Source organism: Helicoverpa zea, chromosome 3 (assembly GCF_022581195.2).
Source record: "Helicoverpa zea isolate HzStark_Cry1AcR chromosome 3, ilHelZeax1.1, whole genome shotgun sequence".
In the NCBI taxonomy this organism is placed as follows: Eukaryota; Metazoa; Arthropoda; class Insecta; order Lepidoptera; family Noctuidae; genus Helicoverpa; species Helicoverpa zea.
This window is the reverse complement of record NC_061454.1, coordinates 6,581,840-6,609,648: the sequence shown is the minus strand read 5'-3', so window position 1 is coordinate 6,609,648 and position 27,809 is coordinate 6,581,840. Positions and strand designations below refer to the sequence as shown.

Genomic DNA, 27,809 nt, shown 5'->3' with positions numbered 1-27,809 from the left:
ATTTATCTTAGAATTTTCCCCAAACTTTGATATCTAAGTCAGTTTAACTACTGTTTGTGATACGTAATCCTTGCGGCTTAAGTAGATTTTCAGTCTGTGTTATCAGTCAAGAGAGTCCTATATCTTTCCTCCTGATAGTGTCATCACATGTTGTTATGTCTCGACGTATCGATGTGACATAAGAAGGATTACGACAGGAATGCAATAGCCATTAGGGAGGTCCCTGATTGCACGATGATTTAATGAAAGCAGTAGGGAGTTCACTTGCGAAGGAACAACTGATGATGCAACCAATGTAGATGTAATTAATTTTGCTTATTAAATGCTGAGTCTTATGCATTATTTCAATTTTATTTTGGTCTTGTTTTAATTTTTGTTGTATGTGAATTAGGTAAGAATGTTCTGTGACGTGTGTGTCATGTGACGGAATTAAATCAAACTCATCTCAATCATCACAAGACGGTAAGGTTCGGCGTCACATTTTGGGAATTATTGGAATTTTGGTTCATTTAACGTCTTTATGGAACCCCGACCTAATTGTCGTTTTGGGTTATCTAAAAAATATGTACAATTAGTAGAGCACTGTGTGTTAGAATAGAATAAATACTAGAAGCATTTGGTAAACCGGCCTTAAAACTTGATTGCGGCATTATGGTGCAATTTGCAATATTTCACAGTTCTTAATAATCTAGTAAAAATGATGTGTCTTTATCGTCTGTGTCGTAAAAAATAATTGCTTTGTTCATATTGCATTTACTCATTAGTTATGTAAGACATACGTCGATACTTCACTATTCTTGGGTGACAGACAACACTATCGCTAGACACCGAGTGTTCGTAAGTGTCCTGTCGATTCAGACTTAAAAGTAAGTGGACGATATCTTTCTATAAACAATTAATGTTCCAAGATTAAGTCAGGTATATACAAGTTGTTAGTTCCGTATCCTAATAAAAGGAACACGTTCAGCTTATTAGTATGAACAATAGCCAACGCGACGTTTTACTAAATCCATTTACACGTTTTAGTGAAGTTGTGTCGTGATGTGATTACCACCTAGGGAACAAGTAAACAATTAGTTTGTATAAATTCAATTTGCATTGTTTAGATAGTTAATGTTGCTAACGTCATGAATCTTGATACAACTAGAAATGGCGATCTCATATAATTTTACATCCGTTTGTCGTACCTTAGTATAGCACCTTAGTATAGCTACACGTTAAATTTTAAGGCGACTGAAAATAATTGTCACTCTGAGACAAAAACGCTGCGACTATGTAAGTATATTTCTTTATGTCTAGAAAACAATACTGATCTTAATGAACTTAAAACAAAATAGGCACTATAGCACTTATTACAAAATAAAATTGTATGCTTTCTAGTCACAGCACAGCAGAATTATTATTTTTGTTTTTGTAAATATAAACATCTCAGAAAAGTTAAATATTACACATAACATATTTGCTAACAACTTTACATACCTTTACTGAGAAAATTAGTATAATCCAGGAGGCTGGACGAGTACAAATTACCCTATTAACACCACCGCCGCTAATTAGCTATAAACAATTAGCAGTGAGAAAATTGCTTGAACTAATTCATAATAATGTTACGTTAAATTATTTGCACACTTATTTGCTTAGTGACTTATTTTTTACAACTCGTAGAAAGATGGACACTTGACTAAACTGTAACTCATGATTGAATGATAGTTTTATATAACTAAATAAGATCAGATCAGATAAATTGATATTTTTCTGACTGGACAGATTAAAGCAGTCGCCGCTTGTCACATTGGAAATTATCACGTGAGCTCACTGTCTTATCAAATTGTGTTTGTTTACTACCAATGACGATATTTAGATCTTGAGGTTAGGCTTCATGTAAAATGACGTATCCAAATTATAATCTAAAGGACCAAAATGACGTTAACCTAGGTAAATATGACGCGTATTATTATAGAATATGTTGCGGCAAACTCAAACGGCCCGGTAAATGTGACCTTTCGCGAGAGTTAAAGCAATTTTCTAGGTATTGCACAGAGTTTTTTTTTTTTTTTTCATCTCAAAATGCTATCGTGTCCTTATTTATAAATCTTTAGGTATTTGTCAATAATATAGAGCTTGCCTGGTTTATTTTTTGATATTAGTGAGAAACAAATAACGTTTTTTTTAGTTGTACATATATTAAAATGCGAATTATATTCTCCCAATTGTGGGTCGCTTTTTTGTGTTACAACAAAACGGACTAAAGCAATATCGATTAAAATCATCAATCATTTTCTTGAAATCAAGTACAATTATAAACCTGAAAACCTGCGTCATGAAATGTCCGCTACTTCCGAGTTTTATGACCCGCATGGATGATAAGCACTTGAATGCCGTTTCAAATACCTTTTCATTTTGATTGCGTTTGTTTATTTCTGTTTCAAAATATTCATTAAATACAGTCAAATAGTAACGCTGCCATTGAACATCTTTGGCAATTGTAACGGGTACAAGAAGCCAGAAAGTCTGACAATCACTTTTACCGAGGGGTATTGGGTTTCACAAGTAACTGAGTTGAGGAGGTCAGATAGGCAGTCGCTCCTTGTAAAACACTGGTACTCTACTGCATCCAGTTAGACTGGAAGCCGACCCCAACATAGCTGGGAAGAGGCTAAGCAGATGACAGTCAAATAGTATTTTTTTTCGCAATGAAAGTCTTTTGTGGTAATTTGCCAGAGATCTTAAAGTTCAATGTATGCTACATATATTTTCACATTATGTCAATAATACGTTATAGGTGATCTCAAGTGTTGAACCCGGGCCGTGAAATGTTTTTAGTTTTCGTGAACTTATGAATATAGTTGAAACTGTTCCTGAGGTAAATTATTGTATTGGAGGGAAAAAGTCCTACAGTTTTATAATAGGAAATTGGAAAATCTTTCAAGATATTTTATTTGTTTTATTTTCAAGGTCTTCCCATTTATTCTTTACACTTATTTTTAAAGAACTTGCTGTTTCAATAGGAATTTAAGTAAATGCCTACTGCTTTTCCGACAAATTTTCCCAACCTCATTAGGAAATGTACTAGGTTTATCTGAAGTGTCCCGTCGATGAAAGAAAGCGCGCTCTCGGATGGAGTGTCAGGGCACTCTACTGATAGTTATCACTCGTATTAAATATGACCACGAGACATTTTATCTATTGAAGAGACTGGGCCGACTATCTTCACAGTTAAGATTCCTGTTTTGACTAGAAAGTTATAAAAATAAGGTAAATTGCATTTTTATGTACCTTATTCGTCGTATAGGAAAGACTTCTATTAAAAATTTGCTTCATGATTTTCTCTTAAATTATATTATTAGTTTGTCATTTAAGAGAAAATCGCAAAGGGCAAATTATATAATCCTGGAATTTTCACGGAATATTTATTTCACCGTTTTATCAATTATATAATTATATTAAATCCATGTTTCTTGTATTAGATAATGTAGAAGCTAGTAAAAAAAATAGTTTACGCTTGCTACATTAACTAGTCGATTAAACCAAGAAAAACCTTAAGTTTGTACTAGACACTGAGCCAACAGATACACAAAATAATTAAATGCAATATGTGTCATCAAAGTAATAGTTCTCCTCAATCAACAATGAGATTCCATGGCAGTCTCGCAATAATTGTCAATTAAACATTCTTGTCTCGATTAAAGAGGACACAGCACATTATGTTTGGGAAGTGAACATCGCTCACGTATCTTAGGGCTTCGTAAAAAATAAACTGAAGTCCAGTTGAACTCCACTGCCGTCCAGCTCCTGACTCTGTTTCTAACAGACGACAAACACAGACACGGTAGTTGTACTCAACGATGAGTGCATAATAATGCGTTTGTTACCGAACTGATAAGTACAACTTGAAAGGTTCGTAATTCAATTATATCAATGGGCTCTTTAGTAATTTGCCGGCTCGTTAGATAGATCACTTATAGCCGACAGAAAATTACCTTTATATGAAGAAATTATCTGTGTACTATCTTATGTAAACGATGGAAAAATCGCGAGTAATCGGACGGAATAAATAATAGTAATCCTGAGTTACCCAACGAGTTTCTACCGTCAGGCTTATTGGATAGCTTGCTAGGCAGGTTTCACTACTTTCTTTCTCTAGTATGGTATCATTAAATGCACTGCGATTGCAAACTAATATTGAGTACATAACATTTAGAATCCATCATAAGATGAACGTAGGTGAAGTAAAAGTAAAATGCGAGGATGCGGTAATCAATTGAATCCATCAGTAGCAAACTTGCGTTTATCAATGAGTTAATGAGGCAATAAAGACAATTAACCTTCAAGTACTTACAAGCACGACGAGACTCTTCGATGTCCTTGGAAACCGGGGTGTACATATTTTTTAGTTCAACTATAAGCTTTTATATTCATAATATTTTTAATGTAATCAGCAGAAGTTTATTTTGATTTGGGAAACAAAAGCAGTTCAATGTGTATTTGCATAAATATGGCTAAAGCAATCTATATGCTTTACGTAAGTTCTTCTAGACAAATTGATAACAAGTGAAATTGGGCCCGATTAACCACAATTACTTAGTTCATTACTATCTATTGTTGGCAATTCCAAGAGATGTATTTTCACAGCCATTGTCACCTGTGTTTGTCGTCAATAGTCAATAATTACTCCTCATTGTTAACTGTCGAGTAAAAAGTATTGTTGTTTTGATATTTCTTGTTTTTATTTGTTGATATATCTATAAAGTACTACATGGATGATGTACTGCATTATTTGTTTTTATTGTTTAACTTCTTAATTATAATTTTTACTTGAAGACTAAAAAAATCTTAATATTGAACCTAGTATCGTACTTGGTATGCCTTAAATAAGTTAACAAGAATTGCGATTTTCTGGACTGGTCGCAATGGATTTGTGGAATAATTTTCCGTAGGTAATATTTTTTTTGGGGAACTGATGCCTAGAAGTGTGTGGTTTAAATAGAAGAAGTTGTCAAAAGGCTTGCCTCAAGGCTCAATAGCGGTCAGCAGCTTAATTGCTAGCCTGGTGAAACAAATCCCTGTCAGAACAGGATTTGGGAGAGTTCTGACTCTGCGTGTTGGAGCTGTAAATAAAGGGAACAAATATAATGACCACCATAAAATGCTTTGATACCCTAAGTTTTGCAACCAGAAATATCTACTGAACACCAGAAAAATAAAGTCTAAAAATGTAATAGTACCAGCTATTTTAGTCACGACTTCACTTTAAATTGTATTCGACCACCAAATTTAGTAAATGATCACCAACTATTGACGACCAAATTAATGTATTATTTTTGCCTAAATAAGTCACTGTGATTGCCATAAAATGTAGGCTTATTACCAAATAAAGTATTATGATGCCATATTAAGTTATGTGTCCGGCTTGCAATGCATGCGTGAGTGTCAGTATGACGAGTGACAGGGGAAAATGGAAGAAAATGACATATTGCGCCGACGCCAAGTAAAATTGGGAACAGGGCAGGAGAAAGAAGAAGAAGAATGTGTTTCTCAATACACTCTTATCGCACTGTTTAGAGGCATGCAATAGACAATTTTCCACGCTAGTGCAGGAAAAGGGTCCCCATAATGTTATTACATTTATTTTATCAGGCCGAACTTATTTTTTTGGAGTCAGTTTACTTAAACAGGATAGCAAGATGTAAAAACTTTTTTGATGATCATTTACTACTTTTGGTGATCATTTACTACTTTTGGGATAACAATGATTTTTTTGGACTCATTTTGCTTAAATAGGATAGCAGAATTTAAAAACTTCGGTTATAATCTTACTTTAAAATGGTGGTTTAATTTTGGTGATCATTTACTATTTTTGGCTTACGCATGATTTATTTTGGAGTAATTTCACTTAAATAGGATAGCAAAGTGTTAAAACTTTGGTGATAGTTTTACATTAAAATGCGAGTTTCATTTTGGTGATCATTTACTATTTTTGTCTGCTGTTTGTTACTATATCTGGTGATCAGTTAAACATAAGCCGTAAATAAATGGAGTCATCAGAGAAGATATATCTTATGTTCCTTGTTGCCAACCAAGTGACCGAGATTTACATAAAAATGCAAAAGTATGTTCTGTCATTTGAGTGTGATAAGATCAGTAAGCCCTAGCATCGGCTGGTAATCTCTGTTTGTCACGATCTGTAAATGTGATAAACGGATCACATGGTTTTCTCGTCAAAGTCACAGCAAATGCATTTATCATTTATCTAAGGTGTTAAGATAAAATACGGTCAGGACATTTAAATTATGGTGAAGATTAAATTATGTTTTTGTCTTAAATATTCTATTACCTTGTCTTAAAAATATGTATATGATGAACTATAAGAGGCACTTTGTTACATGGCTAAGTTTTTTTTAAATAAGGGTATGGTTTCAAATTCATTGTTGCAGAGTAGTAGTAGAGTAGTCTAGAAGTATGCCAATTAACATTTAAGTTGTTTTTGCCACGTTAAGAAAAAATACGATATACTGAGGTTTATCTTTTACATCTATGTGAGTATTTACAACAAAATCAGTGAACAAGCGGCACAAAACTACTCGTATACTATACAAGTTAGTTTTTTAGTGGGACATAATATTTGCCAATTGTACATACCATGTACGATTGTATTATAATTTGTGGAACATCAATGCGCGTGTAGTCTTGTATTACATGGAAACGCTAATTTGATTGTTTTGTCTCGAACGCATAGGTACGTTAGAATCACGAGGACCGTCCACAATCGTTGCCTTAACTAATGCATGTACCTATTTCCTTAAGAATTAATTTAAACTTTTAAATGGTTCATTCGTATTTATTAATGGTATGTGCTACCATGTAAGCGAATTTATTGTTATATATCTAAGACTAATGTTTTTTATGAACATTATGTGTGAAAAAAATCTTGTGTACTTACTGATGTAGCAGATCGTGATGTCCTCCCAGGGTCGCCGGTCACCTTCAGGTGTAGCTTGACGGCCTCCACGCCAGACCGCTTGGTACGCTCGCGGGCCGCAGCAGCCGACTCCGCGGAACTAGTCGAGTGTGCGTGCCTTTTCCCACTCCTCGCGTGGGATATATCCTGTTTGACTCCCTTTTTGTCCTGCTTCCCACGAAAATCCTGCTTAGCTCGCCGATCACGCGTCTTCATCTTAGATTTTAAAGTTCATTCTTCTAACGTTTCACTCAAACATTGACCGATAGGCTCGCTACTGCCGAACACAATTCAATCGGAAGCTGAATTGAGATAAGATATTTGTGTGTTGAAGGTAAAAGAGCTTAGATAAAAAATAATACACAAATCAGGTGGTCGTATACGTGACAGAAATGGCCCTTTATGTTAGCACCTCGAGGTGGTCACGTAGAGCCCTTGAACCGGCGCGGGAGCGTGTTTACAGCGCGGCGTTGACTTGCGGACGTGTGTTTCAGTATTTACGATTGTCGCGATGGAGTGGTGGCGCGTGGCGGTGTACGGGCGTGCGCCGGGGTCCGCTCGGAATGGCGCGGGCGCAGCGAGCGCGCGCCGCACTCCTGTGCCGCTTGTTTGATCTCCGTACTTTGTTAATTGAAGGGATCTCATATGACACTATTAGATGAGACGCTATCACAACGTCATTAACGCTAATGCACAGCACAGTAATTATTGTTTTTGACCGAGAAACACAGTTCAATAATTTTCCGCTTTAAATACAGTCAAAAGTAAAAAAAATGAGGTGCTAAGCTGTTAAACGCACTCACTGTTTGTAGGGTTTTTTTAAATTATATTTTTATCACTCTACTTAATTACGAAGAAGGAAATCACTCTACTTAATTAGAAAGATATGTATATAACCTAAGCAGTACGAGTAGGTTCGAAGCCGAATATAAGATTGCACTTAGTACACTGATTGAATATTGTAAATATCAATCCAATCTTATATTAGCCATGTAAACTTGTTTTATTTACATTTAAAAGTATAATTCATCATGATATAATATTAGAGTGACAGTGTCGCCATCTAATTGGAGTGTCTTGCGAGTATTAAGTGACTGTAGCCTTCAGCGAACACTAGCTACGGCTTCAAGTGGAAACTGTCCACTTAGTTTAGGAAAATTCTAAGAGATGGCGTTGACGTGTTCATACTTTTCCTAAGAAGTTTTACGTTGCCTTACTTTGAATGTTGTTGCGAGGTGTTTTTACACTTAGTAACATGAATTTGCACGAGATAGCGATGGTTTCACTTAATGCCGTGGTCGTAGACTGTGGTTAACCAACTTACTTAAGGTAAGGCGGTGCGCAAATGAGAACTTTTAAGTGAGCGCGTAAAGTACATTATAGTAGAATTCAAAAACAGTTTTCATAAAATTGGTATTAATTAATGGTTTTCTTAAATATTTCCATTGTATAATATCTCATTTAATAATAATTAATGAACTATACCTACATATGTATAATAATCTGTACTTGCGTAAGGTAATCATACAATGAGTTATTTCTGCATTGCCTGGATACAACATTGTTTAGATATTTATGTGTATATATTCATTTTGAGACATCAAGATACAAGAGCCATTGTTATATTATATCACTTTCATTATGAAGTGTTAAAACGGGATTTTAAGAAGAGTTAATCTACCCTTACCAATTTAATTTTGAAAATTCCTCTAGAAATATTTCCTTTTGTTGCAAGAAGGAGATTTTGACTACGTTTGATGTAGGGTCACTTCGATTTCTATAGGTTAAGGACTAAAATGAAAGAAAACTCGAACACTTAATTGGCATAAGTTATTTTCTTTATTTCCTACTTACTTTAATTGTTTAAGTTGGCACATACACTTACGTTAAAATAAGAAACTTATTATATACAGTTCTTAAAAGTAACAGTAACAGACTATAGAAGATCATTGACTACGATAAATCACTTTGAGAATGCTTCACGTTTTTCAGCGTAAATTACTTACACATCGATTGTACTTACATTTTTGTTCGTGAACTTATAGATAATATATACAGTGATAATCTCAACTTATTAAAATATTCACAATACTCTCGCATTTTGTCAGCCTCGTCTCTAGAAAAAGATATTTATAAAACCAACAAAACAAGTCATATTGTCAGTGTTATAATAATTAATTGATATTAATTGCTTATGTTACGTGGTTTCGCTTGACATTCGAACAATAGAAATGACTAAGCAAAGATTCTTTTAAGTTTTCATAAATTAGGCTCAGCGTAGAATTATCAATCTAATGTTTTCTTTCTATCTTACAAATGTCCCCATTGTCTTTTATGATTGAGAGAAGGCCTGTCAGAGGCCGAGGACTGTATGGATATATTTTATAAGCAAGAGGTACTTATTCTCTTATAATAAATAATTATTCGTTAATGAGATCCTTTTGTTGCATTTTTTCTATTAAATTTCGGATTCTGTAACAAAAAAACATGTTTGATTACTTTGGATACATTTTCATAGTAAATGTAAAAAGGTATAGTGCAACGCCGTTACTTGGAAATTCTTAGTCGATGAGATTACCAGAAAAATAATTGTAGGTCTCTCTATATGAATAAAAAACATGAAATATTAATATATGTACACGTCTTATATGTTTTCAATAGTTATACAATAAACCACTGTATGTATTTAACAAATTAATTATAATAACAGAGGAATCATTTACCGTTTTGACACTTCTTATGCTTCTCTCTCAACAGTATCGGGCCCAAATGCTTGGTGAGTAGGAAGCCTATAGGCGTAGTGATCAATATAGCTTGCACTATTATCCTCATGAGCGTTTCTGCGCACTCCATTTGCTCCTTATCATGTCTACCGGTAGAAATAAACGCTGTTATTGCTATTGGGCACAGCACCGCCTGAAAAGATAAATAGTGTTAAAGAAAATAAGGAAGCATTTAATTTTCTATAATACATTGTATAAGAGTAATAAGATTATTGTTTTATGGTGGGCTCATATGGTATGTATTCATATGCATTATACATTGTCTTATCAGTTATCATCATTCGATTTTATTACAATGCACATGCAATGCGAAAATCGACTTTTATGCACGTTATTGTTTATCAAGCTTTTCGACTTACCTAATGGTTTTACAAATGTACTTAATATAGTTTGTCTAAAGTCTGGATTATAAGACAACGCATAAACTAAAGATAATACGCTAAAGTCATGTAAATTCAAGTCTCTCGAATTTAAAGACCTAACTTTAGCCGTGAATAATTTGCAAAGATAAGTTTAAAGGTCAGCGTCCGATTGTGAACTTTGGTTTGGGGTTGTCAATACACTGGGTGGAAAGATCAGCTAGAAGCGATGTCACCACGCTCCGTTCATTATTCGAAACAATAGGTTAATCGGATTTAGACTTTGGCTGTCGGGTCCTGATCACCATTAACGCCTATTGGTACCTGAATTTTGGGGCCCTTCGGCCCTTCTAAAATGTGTAGCTTCTTATGTAGAAGTACTCGTACATAGTAGAAATAGTTAAGTAACTGCTTAGGAAAATTTATTTCTGGTTAAAAATGTTATATTAACTTAATTTGTCAAAATCGAATTAACCCATTCCTTTTTAGCATAGATACAAAACAAGATAAATTACGTAGGGAATACAAAAGAAGTGAGTATATATTACTATGGTATATGGGTTTCGATACACACCTCTACAATAGACTTGGGCACCCAAGCGCAGCAAACGAACAACCTTTCTCTTATTGACAGGCTTGGACACACGAGGAAGGCGGTGATCAGTCTTACTGCCAAACAGACGACCAGCACACCAAACCCTACGAGCATCACTCTCGATAGCGACGGATGTATCTGTAACAAAATATTTAGAAAAAACTTGAAAAACACGCCTTTAAAAAATTACGCTTTTATAGATGCACGTAAAATCCGAAAGCCTAATCGGTCAGAGATTGTTACAAGACTTTTCTAACAAGGCCAAACACGGCTATGATACGATGTTCTACTCATCATCAGATCAGTTCGATTGTACCATATTAGTAGTAGAAGTAGTAGAACTGCATACAGTTTGAAATTTTCATGACGCTACGATGCTTGGCAGATGTTTAAATTAGTTAATTACATAGATAGTTAGCTAAGTACATATTGGTCGACCTAATAACATCGTGTTAATAAAACACGTCATATTATTGCTTTGCACTAAAATCTTGTCATTTTATAACCGTCTGACATAATTTTTTCTATCATAAAAAGGTACAACGTCCATTTTGCTGCTATTTTTGGTAACGGTATTGTGATAAATTGTGCCAATAAAGTGCTTTATTTACGACTTAATCAATTTTATCATTTTATTTTATTAATTTGTGACTGGGTTGAATTGTATCATATCATCTTGGTTAATGGTTTCTTTTTGTGGCGTGCAATAAGAGCTTTGGTACTTATTGCACTAGCTGATAAAAAAATAGGAATAAAAAACATACAAAAAAGTAAACTTCTCTATCGATTTGTTTTCTTTACCATCGTCATATCATAACATTCACAAAACGGTGTCTCTCACATAATGAAGTCCGTATTGTATAACCGTATAACGTATCTATTAACCCAAGTTCATTTAATTGGGAACCGTAAATAATCAATAAGGTTACCACGAAAAAGGTCCCAGTGTACGCGAAGAGGATCGGCTCGACCGATGACCACATGATGCGGTATGCGGTGGACGCAGGGTTGTTATTCAGCTTCCAGCCAGCTTTCGCCCAGTGGTGCGCCGCGGTAGCGTTGCAGGCTAACACTGCTACACCTCCTGGAATAATAATAATTATGTACTTTTTAATTATTTCAAATAATTCTCTTATTTTGATGACATACTTGTGGACGCAAGCGTTGACAAATCAACGCGAACGCGCAACAATCCTAGGCGTCGCGCTGCGGCATTTATTACACGTCACGTATGTCACTTAAAATCCTTCTACAGGTATCGACTGTTTGTGTTTTTCGCGTTCGAATCCGGATCGCTCATATAGGACGCACCTTTATATTTGTATATCCAGTTTCATGGAATCTTGTTTATGTATCTTACTGAATTTTATAAATGAACGTGTATCATGAAATAAAATAAAAATCCACTTTATTTGAATATCAAACACTATAAAATTTTATTTATCACCAAAGTAAAGAGGTACACATATTAGTTGCAAATATTTGCAATGATATTATTATCATAGTGGCCCAGTAATTGCTACTGTGATGACTCACACTCAGGTGAATTTTTTCATAAACATGCGATTTCATACTTCGCTAACAAAAATGCTATATCTGTTTACATTTAATCTTCGAGTAATAAAAAATGCACATTTACTTTATTTTACCTACATACTTGAAAATTTGCATTAAATGTACCTACATACTTGAAAATTTGCAGGGTGCTTTTCAGAAATGTTATGTTTTCTCGAGATAGCAAATCACTGAAATGAAAGATGTTGCAAAGACCCGGCAGTGCATGGGAAAAGTCAGCTGTTCGTACCACAGACAAATAACGCAGTAAAGCAACTCAAACCAATTTTAATAAAATACTCCCATTCTACTTTTTGTTTCATACATATTTCCACGATAGCATTAATACATAAATCATGACCATAATCAGCTTTTCTGCTCAAATATAAAGTAATTTAAAAAGCTATTCGAAACTGAAATTATAATACCCAATTAAATGCAAAATGTTAACAATATAGGTAAATGATGAATATTAAATAAACACCTATATTTATTCAATGAGTTTATTTTCAATATATTTAGTGGTTATGAAAGTTTACAATGAAAATAAATAAAATGTGTGTTTTAGGTCCCGAAATTGGTAAAGAATTTTAGGATATTGATGTACCTATGTATAGAACATGATTGAAAAGTAACAAGTTTCGGAACACCACCTATCTTTTGACAAGAAACACGGGAGGGACCTATTTTAAGACTTCTTGCTATTTTTTCTGGTACAAAAATTCCGATACTTTATGTAACTTTATATAATTTTGACAAAAATTCCGATACTTTATGTAACTTTATATAAAAGTCGTGGTGGCCTAGTGGGTAAAGGACCAACCTCTCAAGTATGAGGGCGCGGGTTCGATCCCAGGTCAGGCAAGTACCAATGCAACTTTTCTAAGTTTGTATGTACTTTCTAAGTATATCTTAGACACCATGGACTGTGTTTCGGATGGCACGTTAAACTGTAGGTCCCAGCTGTCATTGAACATCCTTGGCAGTCGTTACGGGTAGTCAGAAGCCAGTAAGTCTGACACCAGTCTAACCAAGGGGTATCGGGTTGCCCGGGTAACTAGGTTGAGGAGGTCAGATAGGCAGTCGCTTCTTGTAAAGCACTGGTACTCATCCGGTTAGACTGGAAGCCGACCCCAACATGATTGGGAAAAGGCTCGGAGTATGATATAATTTTGACATATAGGTAAGAATGTTTGATCATAACATAACGTTACATTGTTGATAAGTAATAAATACTACTGTTAAATGTACATTACTCGCTAGAAAATAAATATAAATTGTGGTGTTTTTGATTGCAACATTTATTCATCCTACGAAGATCCTACAACGAAACTAAAAAATAATTACTGAGAAAATCACACTCACGTCTTCAATTTTCTTACTGTTTAAAGCTACACTATGGCATGAGAAAATCTTAGGATTTTATAGTGGGACTTTGTGTCTCAAAATCCCGGTAGACTTGGAATTTGGAACATTGCGATTGGTACTAGGTCTACCATGACATATTATGTCTAAACATACATTATGGTTATAAACAGTAAATCTGATAATACAAAACTTTGGTACTTTTAGTACGCGAAATAAGATATTATGTATATTTGTATTTCAATTGGTATTTACAAATAATTTTTGCTATTTTCGTCAATTAATTTTATAATACCTACAGTTACCCAATTCGATTGTTAGTCATTCAGTGGAATCCGTTGTAACCACGTTTCATACAATGCGATGTACTTAATAATATCGGGTGTGCCATACACATTAAATTCTATCACATATACTTTAAGGTATTCTATAACGAATTCCACTCCATTCAATGGTTTAGCCACAGGAATTATTTTTCGTTTTCATAATTTAGAACAACAATTGTAAAGCAGAGATAAAGTACGTAAGTGTCAATGACCCCGGCTAGCGATCAAAATAAAAGTTAGCAAAAACTAAAAAAAAATTGACAAGGCATTATAGTCATACGTTCACGTCATGTGCGAAAAGAAAAGAAATTGTTTATTGTGTCAACGGGGTCATTGCTGCCAACCTAACCCTTTAGATATCGAATTTGGCACTATTATACTTATGTTTTAAACGCTGTTTTCTACTCATTCATAATTGTAACGTCATTTTAGTGTTTTTTAAATTTTGCGTATTTTTATTTATTCTTTGTGTTTATCGACATAATAGGTATATATTAACCATTATGTCGATTAACAAAATGAGTATTTAATGTAATATGATGAGCTATGGCAGACTTTGTTTATGATCAAGATGTACTTATGTAGATACGTTCATAGATACGTTTTAAGTAGATTTAGAATAGAAAAGAATTCATTGTCATAGCCTTTTTGCCTTTTGCTTCATGAATGTTTTAAACTTCATTGTTACTATGTTACATTTGTGTAAAACCTTTTGTAGAAAACAATTTATGAAAGAAAATTCAATATATTATTAGTTAGGTACGTATAAATATTACCAAATCTTTATCTATTTACAAGTATTTAGAGCCTCGTTACGTAGTGCACGTGGCAGTATTGTTATGATCGTGCAAAACCGTTTTGTTGCTCAAGTGACCAGTATTGAATGCAGGGGATTCCGTGTGACTTTTTCATTAGATTTTGGCAACATAGTTTGTAAATAGCAACAGGTTTGCGTGTGTGTGGTTTTTTCGAATGGACATCAAAAGTGCAGTAAAAAATGCGTGAAAATGAGTTTATAGTTTGCACAGACTACTGATTTTTCTCCGAATATAACAATGTTATTGATTTCTCGAATACCGGCAGTTTTATGAAACAATAGAAAATCAATCGTGTCTTATCTACGCGTAGCATATACCAAATTAAGTAAATATAAGTAATATGTAAGTATTTGTATACCAGTATTACATATATAGTTATGTAAAAAAAACCAGACAATATAAAAAATACAAACCTGCCCCACCCCAGCCGAAGTGCGAAGTAATGAAGAGAGCACACAACCCGCCGACGAGCACGAAAAGCACCCTCAGCTCGGTGACGTAAGCATCTCGGGCGTGCGGCACAAACTTGGCAAGCGTACCCCAGATGACGCCCGCAACTGTGCCCAAGAACAGCGCACAGGCCGCCTGCAACACGGCTAACTTAGAACCGACATTTTGCCCAAGTTACTACACAACAAGTTTGCGCCCTTCAGTGCATTGTAAACATGTTAGGATTATGGCCTATTTGTTAGCTGACGTGTTTTCCAAAGATGAGTAGATAATATTGTTCGGAATTATTTAGGCTGATATTTTTTTTAAGCGACAGTAGTGTGCTTTAAAGTTTAAACGGACGCTATACTACTGCTACAAAAGCAGCAGTTTACCAAAAGGACTTAGCTAGAATGGCATTGTAGCGTGAATGAATTCTAGTAATTAATTTATTATTAAGAAACATTTTATTTTACACAGAAATATAAACTATTGATGTGTATTTCAAAACTGGATATACCTAATAGCACAAGTCGTTTTTGGCAAATTTATAACTTACCCTAGTATACCTATACACGGTATCATCGCCATCGTACATAATGAAGCTATGTATGATTCCGAACGCGGTGACACTGAGCGCTGTGTCCGTACCGCCTGACGTACAAATCAGTTGCGGCCAGTTCTGACCCAGGTTCTTACCGGCGGTCAGTTTGACTACCGTTGGCATTAAGATGGGACATGATACTGATGCGTAGATTGAGCCGAGAAGGAAACCTGTGAAGAAATACCAGATTTTAGAAAATAGTTCTTTTTACAGACTTAAAAAAGTAGCTTTGTCCTGTATGTATGTATGCGAGTTTGTGTGCGATTATCTTTTTTTTTTTTTTTTTTGACAGGGGGAAAATCCTCATGGACTTCCCTCCACCTGGGGTCGGTGGAGGGGGTGTGCCGGACTCTTACCGGCTAAAAACCCACCCAGTGTTGCCTTCTATTACCTATTGTCGAGGGCACAGGTATCGCCAAAGCATTCTTCTGCACCCCCGACAGGTATTGGCCCGCCAGATGTTCAAAGGCGGGCCCCGTCAACCTCTGTGGCCGTCACCCAGCGGCCACAGCAAACTCTACTAAGAGAGGCGCGCGCAACACAATGCCACCGTCTCGAGGCCTGTTTCTGATCGGACGATAGACGCCCCTAGTCTGTCGCCCGCAGGCCGCGCCCTATGGTGGCCGGAGATCAGCCACCCTGCGACGCCCACCACGTCTGCTGCGGGCGGGGAGAGAGGAAGCAGTTTCTCTCTCCCTTTCCGCCGCCTCCTTTAAAACCATCACATCCTCACAAAAGGAGGCGACGGCGTTCCACCCTTCTTCGCTGCCGACCATGCAGGACACGACAGCCGGCAGCGAAAGACTTCCCGCAGCATCTACCGCTGCCGCTAGGTTACGGCGCTGCGTTGCCCATGCTGGGCATTCCACCAACGTGTGCAGCGCCGAGTCCTCGCTGCAGATCCCACAGTGGTGGCATTCGGGCGTGGGCTCCCGGCCTATGCGACACAGGAACTTTCCGAAACACCCATGCCCGGTAAGAACCTGTGTCAGGCGGAAGCTGAGGGCGCCGTGGCTTCTCTCCAGCCACTCCTTCATAACGGGCCTAATTGCCGCGACAACGGCGTGCCCTGCCGTGGGTCGCGCAAGTCGCTGCTCCCATTCCACCATTAACACCTGGCGGAGCTGTGCCCTGCGCGCCTCAACTTGTCGAGGCACGAGGCACTCACCCCGCTGCACTGCTTCCTCGCGCCATGTATAGAGTGACGCGAGGACTTTCCCGTCTAGGTCCCATGGTGGGAATCCGGCTAGGAGGCATGCCGCTTCAAAGGAGATCCTACGGTATCCCCTTATGACCCTGATGGCCATCGCTCGCTGAGGTCTTCGCAGCACTGCAAGATTGCGGGCCGTCAGGGTGTTCGCCCACACTGGCGCGGCGTAGAGCGCCATCGCCCGCACGACCCCCATATAGAGCCTTGTGTGCGATTATCTCACGTTTGTCAAAAATGTTTGTCTGACTTAGGTACACTATTGAAGTCGTTTTATGTTTTTGCAATAAAGTTTTTATCAGAATTTGGTAATTTATCAAGATTTACACAGAATTTACCAATTTGCTCTGTCTCACAATCATAATTGAACTGTCAAAAGAATCTTTGATGAGTAGGTATTATAAGTTATAAACTATTCACAAAGTCACTATCCTCTTGTTTCGGAAAATAATAAGGTGGCGTTCTAGCTTTATGCTTTGAATTTTCCGGTCCATTATTCATGATTAGTTTTCCATACAAGAATAGAGGATAGATACAGACGTATCGAAACTAAAATTTATATTTATTCCAGTATGTGCACCAACCGTATGTGGATGAATAGCTTATGCTTAGCGTATGTTATACCTACATACTTATTTGTATATGTCTATTTTTTTGTATCCAAATAGTGTAGCGATCAATATTATAAAAAATGCGTATGAATGAATTGCGTTTGTAAGTTAGTTTCGTTCAGCGTTACAATGTTTTTTGTACTTTGTTTAAAAGATTGTACAGGTATCATTGAACTGTACCTTGACACTATCTTTGCATTGACAAATAATTGCATGGAAGCGTAAACCTCTACCGAGCGACGTCAGGCTTCAGTGAACACAGTTAATATTATTCAGCAAATATAATTTTGCTTACACAAATTGACAGAATATTAACCATTTCATATTTTGCGCTGTTGCATGTACAATAAAAATCCAATTTAATTAAATCATTACACTATCAACGGGCGGAAATACATACGGGTTGGTAAATAAGAGCGTGAAAGTAAAACAAAAAGTCGTCGCTGGAAACTTTTTCGCTTTGATGCTTTGTCCGGAAAATCGGGCCGTGTAGGTACTCGTAATTACAGGTGTGCGCACGCAGCGGCGGGCGTGCGGCGCGGCGGCGTGGCGGCTGCGGGCTCGCGGCGGCAGCGGCGCGTCTCAATAGCGCGCCACGCTCCACTCTCCACGTCATGCGGCGAAAATGCATTCAAATCTTTTGCAATACGAGTTCCGCACCAGAATTTATTGAATTGGCTTTGTACAGCGCATACACCGCGCTCCATTGTGTTCAGCGTTCGTGACAATTTTTATTTTATTACATGGTCTGAGGTGTTTCGCGTTTTATCGAATGTTAGTCCGCGGTTTTTGCGGGCTGACGGAGGTTTTACTATTTTTTTTGCACTGCCTTTGCCAGACATATTGCAAGCCTCAATGCGCGTAGTCTATGAGACATTTGATAAATCAAAACTAATGTGTGACACGTTTTGCTATTGATAGAACAGTTTAAAATACATTACCATTTAGCTAGGATTGAGCTTTATTGAACTCAGACATGGTATTGTTTTGTTTTTATTTATAGCTAAAAATTGCATTGTCAAAAACATTAGTGGCACTGTCTGAAATATGCTCGGGACACCTAAAAACATGGCTTTGCTAAAAGCTCTAGTAGTGCCCTAAATATAAATAAAATGTCAAAACACTGATTTTCATCAAATAAAAGTTTGTCGTACCCCAAATCCAAGGATATCCAAGCAACAGGTTCATGCAGACAGCCAGCGTGACTACTTCAGCAGTCCAGGGTAGCACTCCAAGAGACGCCACCTGTTTCCAGTTCTGTCTCATATAGGTCAAATTCCAGCCTAGGGAACCTTTCCCCAGAATCAATACTGGGTAGATTTTCCTACGAAGAAAAAAAAAAAGGATTTTCAATGAATTATTTGTCGGTTGAAATGACACAACTTGTAGAGTCATTAGATTGAAATAAACAATAAGTTAGAATAATTAATCCAAATTATTCTAAAGAGATTTTAATATTTTAGATACGAAAGTGAATTTGCATGTTTGTAGACCGATAGAAATACCCATGTGATAGAAATACGTTATAGAGGTAAAATAGGCTACTTTTTCGATCGGGATGATTACAATCATTACAATGTCACAGGCGATAACTGGTTAAAATATGAATTATGCCCACCTCATAAACCCGTCAATTGCAGTATAATGTCGCATATCAAGATATCCTATATTTCGTGCTGCAATGCCGGTTATTAAAGCTGCTAAAAGAGGCGGGAGCGTCGTCGTCATCTGAAGTATTTCCCCGGCGACCCAGGCTATGGCTGCTACCACTGCAGGCCTGAACCAGCGGCCGTTCCAACTCCACTCCTCGCCGAATGCACACCATAGTAAACTCCATGATGCTAATCCTATGAAGGGCAATAGGAATCATTACGAACTGTTTTTCAACGCTGCGGCCGAATTGTTGCTTTTTTGGAAAAGTGAAACTAATTTTGCAAATGGCGTTTTACAATATTAGAAATTCTTATACAAAAGCAGACACTACAAGACACGATGGTTAAAACTGCATTCAATTTATATTCTGACTTCTTACTGGATAATCTTACTGGCTGGTATTGTCGATAGGACCCGACCCGATAGGTCGATAGGATAGAATAGGAAATTATGTATGAGTACCTATACATAATTTCGGTCATTTACTATATCCATATCATAAAATATATCCAGTACCTATGTATTCATTTTGTCAAATTGTGTGTTATTCAAATATTCTTCATATTCTAAAATGTAAAACTCGGTCAAAATATGTTTATAAACCTACTATGGACGGTTCGTCCATTTACATCCAGCGTCCTGCCATTATCCATGAATTAAAAAGTTTTAATCTTTGTTACAGCGGCTTTGTCACAGACTAGCGGAAAACACGACTGACCAGTAATAGGTAGGGATTTTCAAAATATTCTGGGAAAAGTCCGTGTTCATGTTGAATATTTACTTTTTTATACCATTCCATATCCTCATAAAGAGTAAAAAGCATATTGTATTGGGACTACATTAATGGTTATTTATATTTTTTCTTAATCCGGTCATGCGCTTTATTTGATAAGTAGTTTATTTAATACATAAACGTTATTTACATAGATTATTTACTTATTTAAATATACTTATTGCATATGCAGATTATTATAGTATTTATTACATAGTTATATCTCATTAGATCGCTATCGAAAATTTTCATTGTGTGACTAATATTAAGTTTACAAGAAGTCATGTGAGAAGTTAACAAATAGATATTTATCTAGGCTTTAGACATTGTGACGCAAGTTCAAGTTCAATGCCGTTATAATATTAGCATTCTCACGTTATGATTGATGGGAAAGTATTAGGTGAACCCCGTAAACGATGTTTGTAGACAAAAGAGTGTGGCAAGATTATCTAGAGGCCTATGTCTCACAGTACCTACATGTAAAATAAAGGTAAGGTTTTTTTTAATCAGATGTCTAGCGATTAACAATTTTTTTTTAATATATTGATTTAGAACAAAATATATTGATTTGAGAAAAAATAAGACAATAACTCACTGCGGTACGTCATCTCTAGATATACTTAATAATATTAATAAAAAAATAAACAATTATTGCATGTAGATAACAAATAATTATCATAAAAATCGCCTGCCCTGTTCCCGTTGATTTTTTACAACTTTAAAACTGATTTTATTTCCTTCTACAAACGCATATACAGTTCACTAGTGTGTGCAAAATAATATATTCTACAATAATCAAATATTGAAAATTATATAATAAAGAAATGTGCAAAAAGTGAAGCACAAAAATTATTTTGTGCCATGCCACCGTGTGAAATAGTCATGGCTTTATAAATTACTCAATTAAAAAAATATAAAAATATCCCCTTTAAATTGCAAATCATTAATCAAAGCGGTACTTACCTAATATAATTAAAACAAAATAGTGGAGGAAAGTTGTCGTAGCTGCAATGCAAGCAGCATTTTCCTTTTCCTCCGCTTCACCAACATTCTTTTCAGAACTATAATTGAACGTTAATTCGGGCGTTCTGAAATTAAACGGAAAACAACAACGTTCAATCGTACATAATTGATAGTTCCAATTAAATTGAAAACAGCACTCACACAGATTCTCTCACTCGCATAATTGTATTTTGACGACTCGTTACTGTTACTAATAACGTGTCGTCTTCGTTCATACTGTTAAATAGAATAATGCAATCTAATGAGGCATACGCACACTAACATGTACTTACTTACCTTTTAAAGTCTTCGTTGTGTATAATATAGACACCCTTATCTAAGGCTGTGGTTGCGTTTTTATCTGAAAATTAATCATGCCATGTATTCTCAAGATCACTTTTGCTTATTTTACATTTTCTTCCGTGTACAAATGAAAGCAACTGTATAACATTTCAAGACTATTTTTTATTTCAGTTGAAGGTTGAGAAAGATTGAAACGGATATAATGATTTTATTATGAGGTTTTTGTACTTTTTCACTAGGTGAACCTAACTTCCGTTCTACAAAACGCTGCTACTTTATTTGTGGTTTGAACTGGTTTGCTAATTGTTCTTAAATTCAGTCTAGAATACAGAGATTGCATCTTCTACACTCAAATATTCTAGACGTAACAGTTCTAGAATATACAATCGTGTATTAACCTATAGGAATTCGTCGTCAAGCATGTAGAATAATGGCAAATCAAAGAATAATCGTATCATTTTTAATTTTGTTTAAGACAATTGCAGTATATTAAAAAAAAAAACAATTACTGATTTAACAGATATCACTGCGTGTAGCTTAGCAAAAAAAACATAAAGACTTGTTAAACCTCATAGAAAGAACACCAGTTTATTATCTACCTAATATCATTGCAGAATACAAACATCCTTCAGTATTAGTTTATCTACATGTTACGTAAGGGTAGCAGATACAGAGATTGTCGAATACATCAATCAACAGTTGACAAAGATCGCTTTAATTGGTCTCCATATACCGTGTATAAACGAACCTTTACAATTACTTCTTTATCTAAGATAACACATAGCAAATAACACGAGTTTACTCTCTTGCTACCGAAAAAAAATATTTGTCAAACAAGTACAATTTGCGTCAATGTAAATAAGAGCTTATCATCGCGTATTTAGGGATAAAAATTGTTAAGCAAATACTACCGAATTTAAACCAGAGCTATGGCTGAAATAAACAGATTAATTACTATTGCCTAAGTGGAAGCCTGGACCAATATTTGTATGGAATGATTTGTACGTAATTTTCGAGTTTTGTATTATTGCGCTTAATATTTGTGCGGTAGCCGCACTAGTAGCTTGAAAGCAAAAAAGGGTGTTAAGTCATAACTCTAATCATCATCATTATCGTATCAGTCAGCTTATTGCCTTCCAATCTTGAACGTTAGCATTTCTCAATAATGGCTAAACATCCCGGTCTTGGCATGAATAGAGTTATTGTTATGGGTGACGCATTTATGCGGGATGCAATACCAATAATCCTGTTAGGTATTTATTGTATCACGTAGTAGTATGTTTTTGAGCCCAATTTTAGAGCCTATTTTGTAAAATAAATTGTTTATCAAAATACAAATACATTATTTATAACAATACTGACACAATAATCTTTGAGGAAAATAATATTCCTCGTTTCTTAACAATTTGTCAAAGATAACTTTTGTTTGTAATTGTAGAATAATATGACAGGAGCAGGTTGAATTCGGAAACTAATTTCAGAGTAATTAAATGTGAACAATAAAAGGCCCATGTTAGAAACCTACGCACGAGTTTGAAATGTACTGATTGACTGAGGGTACTGTTATTATATTGCAGATCCAAATAACGAATGAATCCATACGAATAGTCTAAAGCGAAAAGTTTGTTTCTTTGATTGCTTGAACGAATGGTATGCTTTGGAAAATTATTTCATTGTAAGATAGCCCATTGAGCAAAGAAGGCTATAAGATTTATTTGATAGAGCGAATTCCCATGGGACGCGAAACGAGATGAAAATGAAATGATAATTTATGGATGACAAGTTAATATTTTTTATTAAAAATAATCGTTATCCCAAGAAGAAATAAAAAGAAATACAAAGTTATACTATGTGGTATTTTAACTCCATCGTATACAATCTTATCGCCCTTAAAGTGTTTCTTTGTATATGGATTTGCTGTATATGCAAATGATAATACCCTTTATTATCATCATCATTTGCATCACAAAAGTTTACTTTTCTTAAGTAAAGATCGAAGCGAAGTCTTAATTTGCTGCTGAGCAACCGACTTCAACACACCATGACCAGCTAAAAACCACTAAATAAAAAGTCTGTGAGTCTAATAAAAAAATAGGTCAGTATGTAGGATAATAACGCAATAATTTTCAATATGGTTACTTGAAAACAACATTGTAAAAAAATACTAACAACCTATTGTCTAATCGATATGTGAACGTGACTACTTATCTGTTGGTTTAGCACCATTCTGGGATTTTTATTCGGGAGTGGATAAAATAGTGTTATCACATAGTGTTATAGAATTCTATAATAATATTGTATAATATGGTGGTGGAATGTAATTTCAAATAACTTTACCACAGAAATAATTTGTGAATTAAAAATAACCAACGCTTGCATTTGACTGGTTTTATTAAGTTTTTATACAATGAAAATGGCTTTCTGAGCCCGACAATTAATTTTGGCAAGCGTTTGAACTTTTACCAAACGCGGGCCTACACCATCTCACTTTTATATTATAGAATGTTGTCAAAAGAAGCTTAATATAACGGAAATACATATATTTTGGTTAACCAGAAATATGTTTTTTGGCCAAGTTTTATTACATGAGTGATTTAATTTTACTTGGTGCTTAGTGCTTATTATGCATATCTGTGTGTTAATGAGAAGTAACTGTACTTGACCCAATCAAGATGAGCACTTAAATTTACATTGTCTCTGCAGGAAAACTGTATAGGTATTGGATAGCCTACGTAATCCAGCTCGATGAATTGTTCGGTAACATTTTAATTCGTACCAAGTAAATACCTACGCAAGGTGGTCAAGATATTCATAGTACAGCTATAACTCTATTGATCTACCACAAAGTTAACAAACGGTAGCAAGCCATCGCCCCTCAATCTGCCATCGATACATCGGGGCATATATCAGCCTACAGGGATTACAACGTATTTTTGACAATTATCCCTTCGTGGCATAAATTGGATTTCGAACAAAATGCAAATTAATGTTTTGAACGAAGGTTCGAAATACATATTTGAAATTGGAATATAAAACAGTTGACGGCTAGTGATGGATACTTCGTTCCAAAACTATTACCTTTTGGAAAAGGATGATTTGAAAACACAAGGCGTCTCGGTTTTCCAAAAACCTACGGTAATGTCAGAGAGCCTTTCGTTATGGAAATCCATGGAAAAGCTTATGTAAATCCGTGGACCTCTTGGACTATTATGGAAATAAGAAAAGCCATAATAACCATACCTTTCTGTAGTGTCAAAGATATATGATAACATACCTACATAGAAATCCATAAGTAATAGTTTGACATATTATTCAAAATTATCATCACATCGGGTCGTTAAGTTTTAATATTGATAAAACTGATATAGATTTTCGTTCAGAACGAAATTGCGTAATTATTTATGCGATTCATTTTTTTTCTGAATAAGATAGCTAATAAGATAGGTACCTAACTTTAATTGAGCCAAAACTTCGTTCTTTCTCTTCCGTGGTCAGGACCTGGTTCTTGTATTGTACTTGGCAAGGATAGGTAACTCACAAAGGTACATTGGTCGTTACCAGTAGCATTATTATCTGTATCACGACTGAACGCAGTCGTGAGAAAAGACAGTCGTAAATGATCATGGTGTTTTTTAACAACAATTTGAGATGATGAAGTTCGGACTTCTTTTAATTGGCCATATTTTCCAACGGTGGAGCATTTGTGGTTTAGGTAAAATTCGAAATTTTGAATGGCTTATAAAAAGTTACATGAATTTTCATAAAAAGTTCCTTTAACCCACACTTGTATCTGGTTAAAGAGTTGAAGATTTTGTTCGTTTGTTTGCTTCAGCGCGTTAATCTGAGATCTACGATCGACGCATGTAGAATCGCATTAAAATCACAATGATAAGATAAGACTTAATGACTACGGAGTACTAGAATGCTAGTTTTGTACGAGCATCTAGTTTTTGCCAACTACGATTGATGAATTGAAATGATGAACATACTTGATATTTATGTCGGGTCATGGCGAGGACAGCTCATGAGAAAATATCAACAGTTTGCACGCTATGCTATAAACAATGGCTGGTCATATCATTTTATGCCTTGATTGAGACTGATGTATTGTTGTAATTATTATATGTAAATTAGAGGTACAATTAAAATATCGACAAGAATTAGTTGGATGAAGTTCTAAATGAGACAATAAGATGTAGACTTATTTATTAATCATATCATATAAATCAATAGTTGTTTTTGTGTGCATTATTATTAAATACATTGTAATTAGAGCGTAACCATGACAGAGGCTGTGATGTGACGATATTGAACTTCAATTCAGTAGATAAATCGCTTCATGGCCTTGAATTATGAGAAGTTGACGAAAATATTGTAGATTAATCGATTGTTCTACCAAATCATAAGCTTCATATTAAAAGAAAGAATTTACTTTTTGTATTGTACCGTATTTTGTTATTAGACTCGTTTCAATGTAAGTAGCATTGAGACACATTGATTCAGAATTGCGTGGTACATATGTAAGTCGTCTCGTTTATTATTATTGTTCGAAATAACTACTTCTACTAGCGCACACTTATAGGCGACAAGACAATTAATTACTGCGGCGTCTTCATTTATAACCAGAACTGTACAAAATTCAAGACTACGGAGTGAGACATGACAACATTGAAATTAATATTTCAAATGTTTGTTATTTTAAATGAGGTTTGAGGTATATTGGTTGTTAGAGGAATTTATTTACATGGTTGTTATACTTGGATGTTTGAAAGTCTAATTGATAACTAAGGAAGCTGAAAGTTATTTCAAAATAATTAAAAAATAACTTACTTTCTGTCATTTTCGGTTCGAAAATGAAAGCGTTGATCACTTATATTTTCCAAAAAATAAAAACTCTGAACGAACTGTCGTTCAGTAATCACAGCCGATGGTGAGCAGGAACATGGTAGCTGTTGTATTGGCTGGTCGAGTTTACCGAGGCGAGCGTTGTCTGTCACGGACCGTGCTGCCTGCGAGCACGTCACATACACCACCAATAAATACTCATTATTATCAATTAGCAACGTAATTTTCACTGCTTCATAAAGATTGCAACTGATATTCCGAACCGTCCGATAAAATGCACAAAATTCAAAGATTCATGTCACTTTATCACTGCCATAAAATCTCACATCTACCTATACACATTCAGAATTAAATGGTGCTATATTTTGGTTATTTTCTTACTAAAAGATCCTATATTATCCCCAATGAGTACGTCAGTGTCTGAGAGAGCAACGAACAAGTATAGCGCTAGGTCCGCAGAACATACTAATAGTGCGTAAGTTCATAATTGAGTGGTACCCAATCAGTGACATTCGACAAACACCATGTATGTATGTTAACTAATCGTTTTTACGTGCTTGCTATTGGTAGCTAATAGGTGATCTAGTATTCAAGAATAATCGATTGTTATTAAAAATTCGTAAAGCATTTTTGAGGGTGCTAGGTAGGTATCGGTTTTTGGGGGGCGTGGTCTATCTTATCCATGCAAAATATTTTTCAGAATATAAAGCTGTTTTGATACTTGTGGTTTAATACTCACAAATCAGATAAAGATGTATTTAGCTCGAATGATTAATTAATGCTGGAATTAAGGAGCATTGTGACACTAACATATGTTCGGACACTGCATCTCCAGTAAAAATCTCTATGTACCGAATATATGTTAGTGTAAATGTGTGGATTCACCCTCACACGCAGAAGTGATCAATGCTAAATTGTCACTTCTAGATGCTGAATCCACTCTGTTGAAATTAACTAACGAAAAACTGAAAACTAACCTCTTTTTACCCTCCGGACAGCAGTTTTACGTAACAGTAAAAAAAATGTAATTGCTAGTCACTCATGTTTTAAAGATACGAGATTTCACACATATTTCCCATTACTGTATTTTTAATTGTAATTCGTCTTTTTTTTTCTTATTCTAACGACTGTAATTTTTATTTTTATTTATTTTTTGTATGGCAGTGTCACACGCGTGAGTGATTAAACGTATTTCATTTCATTTCATAATATATAAAATATTATGAAATCAAAATGATAAATCTTAATAAATGAGGAAAATTCCACAAAAATGACTCCTATAATAAATAAAGTATCAGGTTTAGGTTAGTAAATAATATTGTTACGTCAGTGACGAGTTCGACCTACTCATTGCGGAATATTGTCAATTAAACCTCCAATAAATATAATATAAATAATTTTTCTACCAGAACAACGTTGCCTCCATGGAAATACTGAATAGAAAAAAAGTTATCATTTTACTGCCTGATACCAACTCAACTACCTATCATTGAATTACACCCTAAGAAGTTACAAATGGTAGGTTTTAATCATCGTAGAATCGCAGCTTATTAACTTCGTTTCATGTATCGAGTTTCTTGTGAACTGTACCTGTGTATCTATACATATAATAAATCTGTAAAAAA

General features: G+C 35.3%; 2 protein-coding genes across 3 annotated transcripts in view; both read right to left on the bottom strand.

Moving 5' to 3' along the window:
- LOC124646212 (sodium/hydrogen exchanger 9B2-like) overlaps positions 1–7,337 on the bottom strand; it is a 43,302-nt gene extending 35,965 nt beyond the window's left edge. Inside the window, exon 1 of the mRNA XM_047186310.1 lies at positions 6,941–7,337. Within this exon, the coding sequence (XP_047042266.1) occupies positions 6,941–7,174 (234 nt within the window). The 5' untranslated portion in view covers positions 7,175–7,337. The remainder of the gene's footprint in view (positions 1–6,940) is intronic.
- A 1,437-nt stretch (positions 7,338–8,774) lies between these two features.
- LOC124646331 (putative SLC9B1-like protein SLC9B1P1) lies at positions 8,775–26,616 on the bottom strand. Of its 2 annotated transcripts, XM_047186454.1 has the most exons (11): positions 26,170–26,616; positions 21,334–21,397; positions 20,998–21,122; positions 19,228–19,456; positions 18,764–18,933; positions 15,747–15,961; positions 15,172–15,343; positions 11,625–11,779; positions 10,675–10,833; positions 9,682–9,874; positions 8,775–9,430 (listed from the first exon to the last, which is right to left on the bottom strand). In XM_047186454.1, exons 1-11 carry the CDS (start codon positions 26,177–26,179, stop codon positions 9,417–9,419), a joined length of 1,506 nt encoding a protein of 501 aa, XP_047042410.1. In that variant the 5' UTR covers positions 26,180–26,616; the 3' UTR covers positions 8,775–9,416. The 2 variants fall into 2 exon arrangements, with proteins under 2 accessions (XP_047042410.1, XP_047042411.1); XM_047186455.1 differs by lacking the exon at positions 26,170–26,616 and having other exon boundaries at positions 21,199–21,397.
- Between the last annotated feature and the right edge of the window lie 1,193 nt (positions 26,617–27,809).

Bases quoted from the DNA above. Each gene is read 5' to 3' on its own strand.
- LOC124646331 (XM_047186454.1), bottom strand. The intron at 18,934-19,227 runs GTGGGCATAATT...TTTTCTTCGTAG, and splicing joins GCAATTGACGGGTTTATGAG to GAAAATCTACCCAGTATTGA. The intron at 15,344-15,746 runs GTAAGTTATAAA...GCCGTGTTGCAG, and splicing joins CCGTGTATAGGTATACTAGG to GCGGCCTGTGCGCTGTTCTT.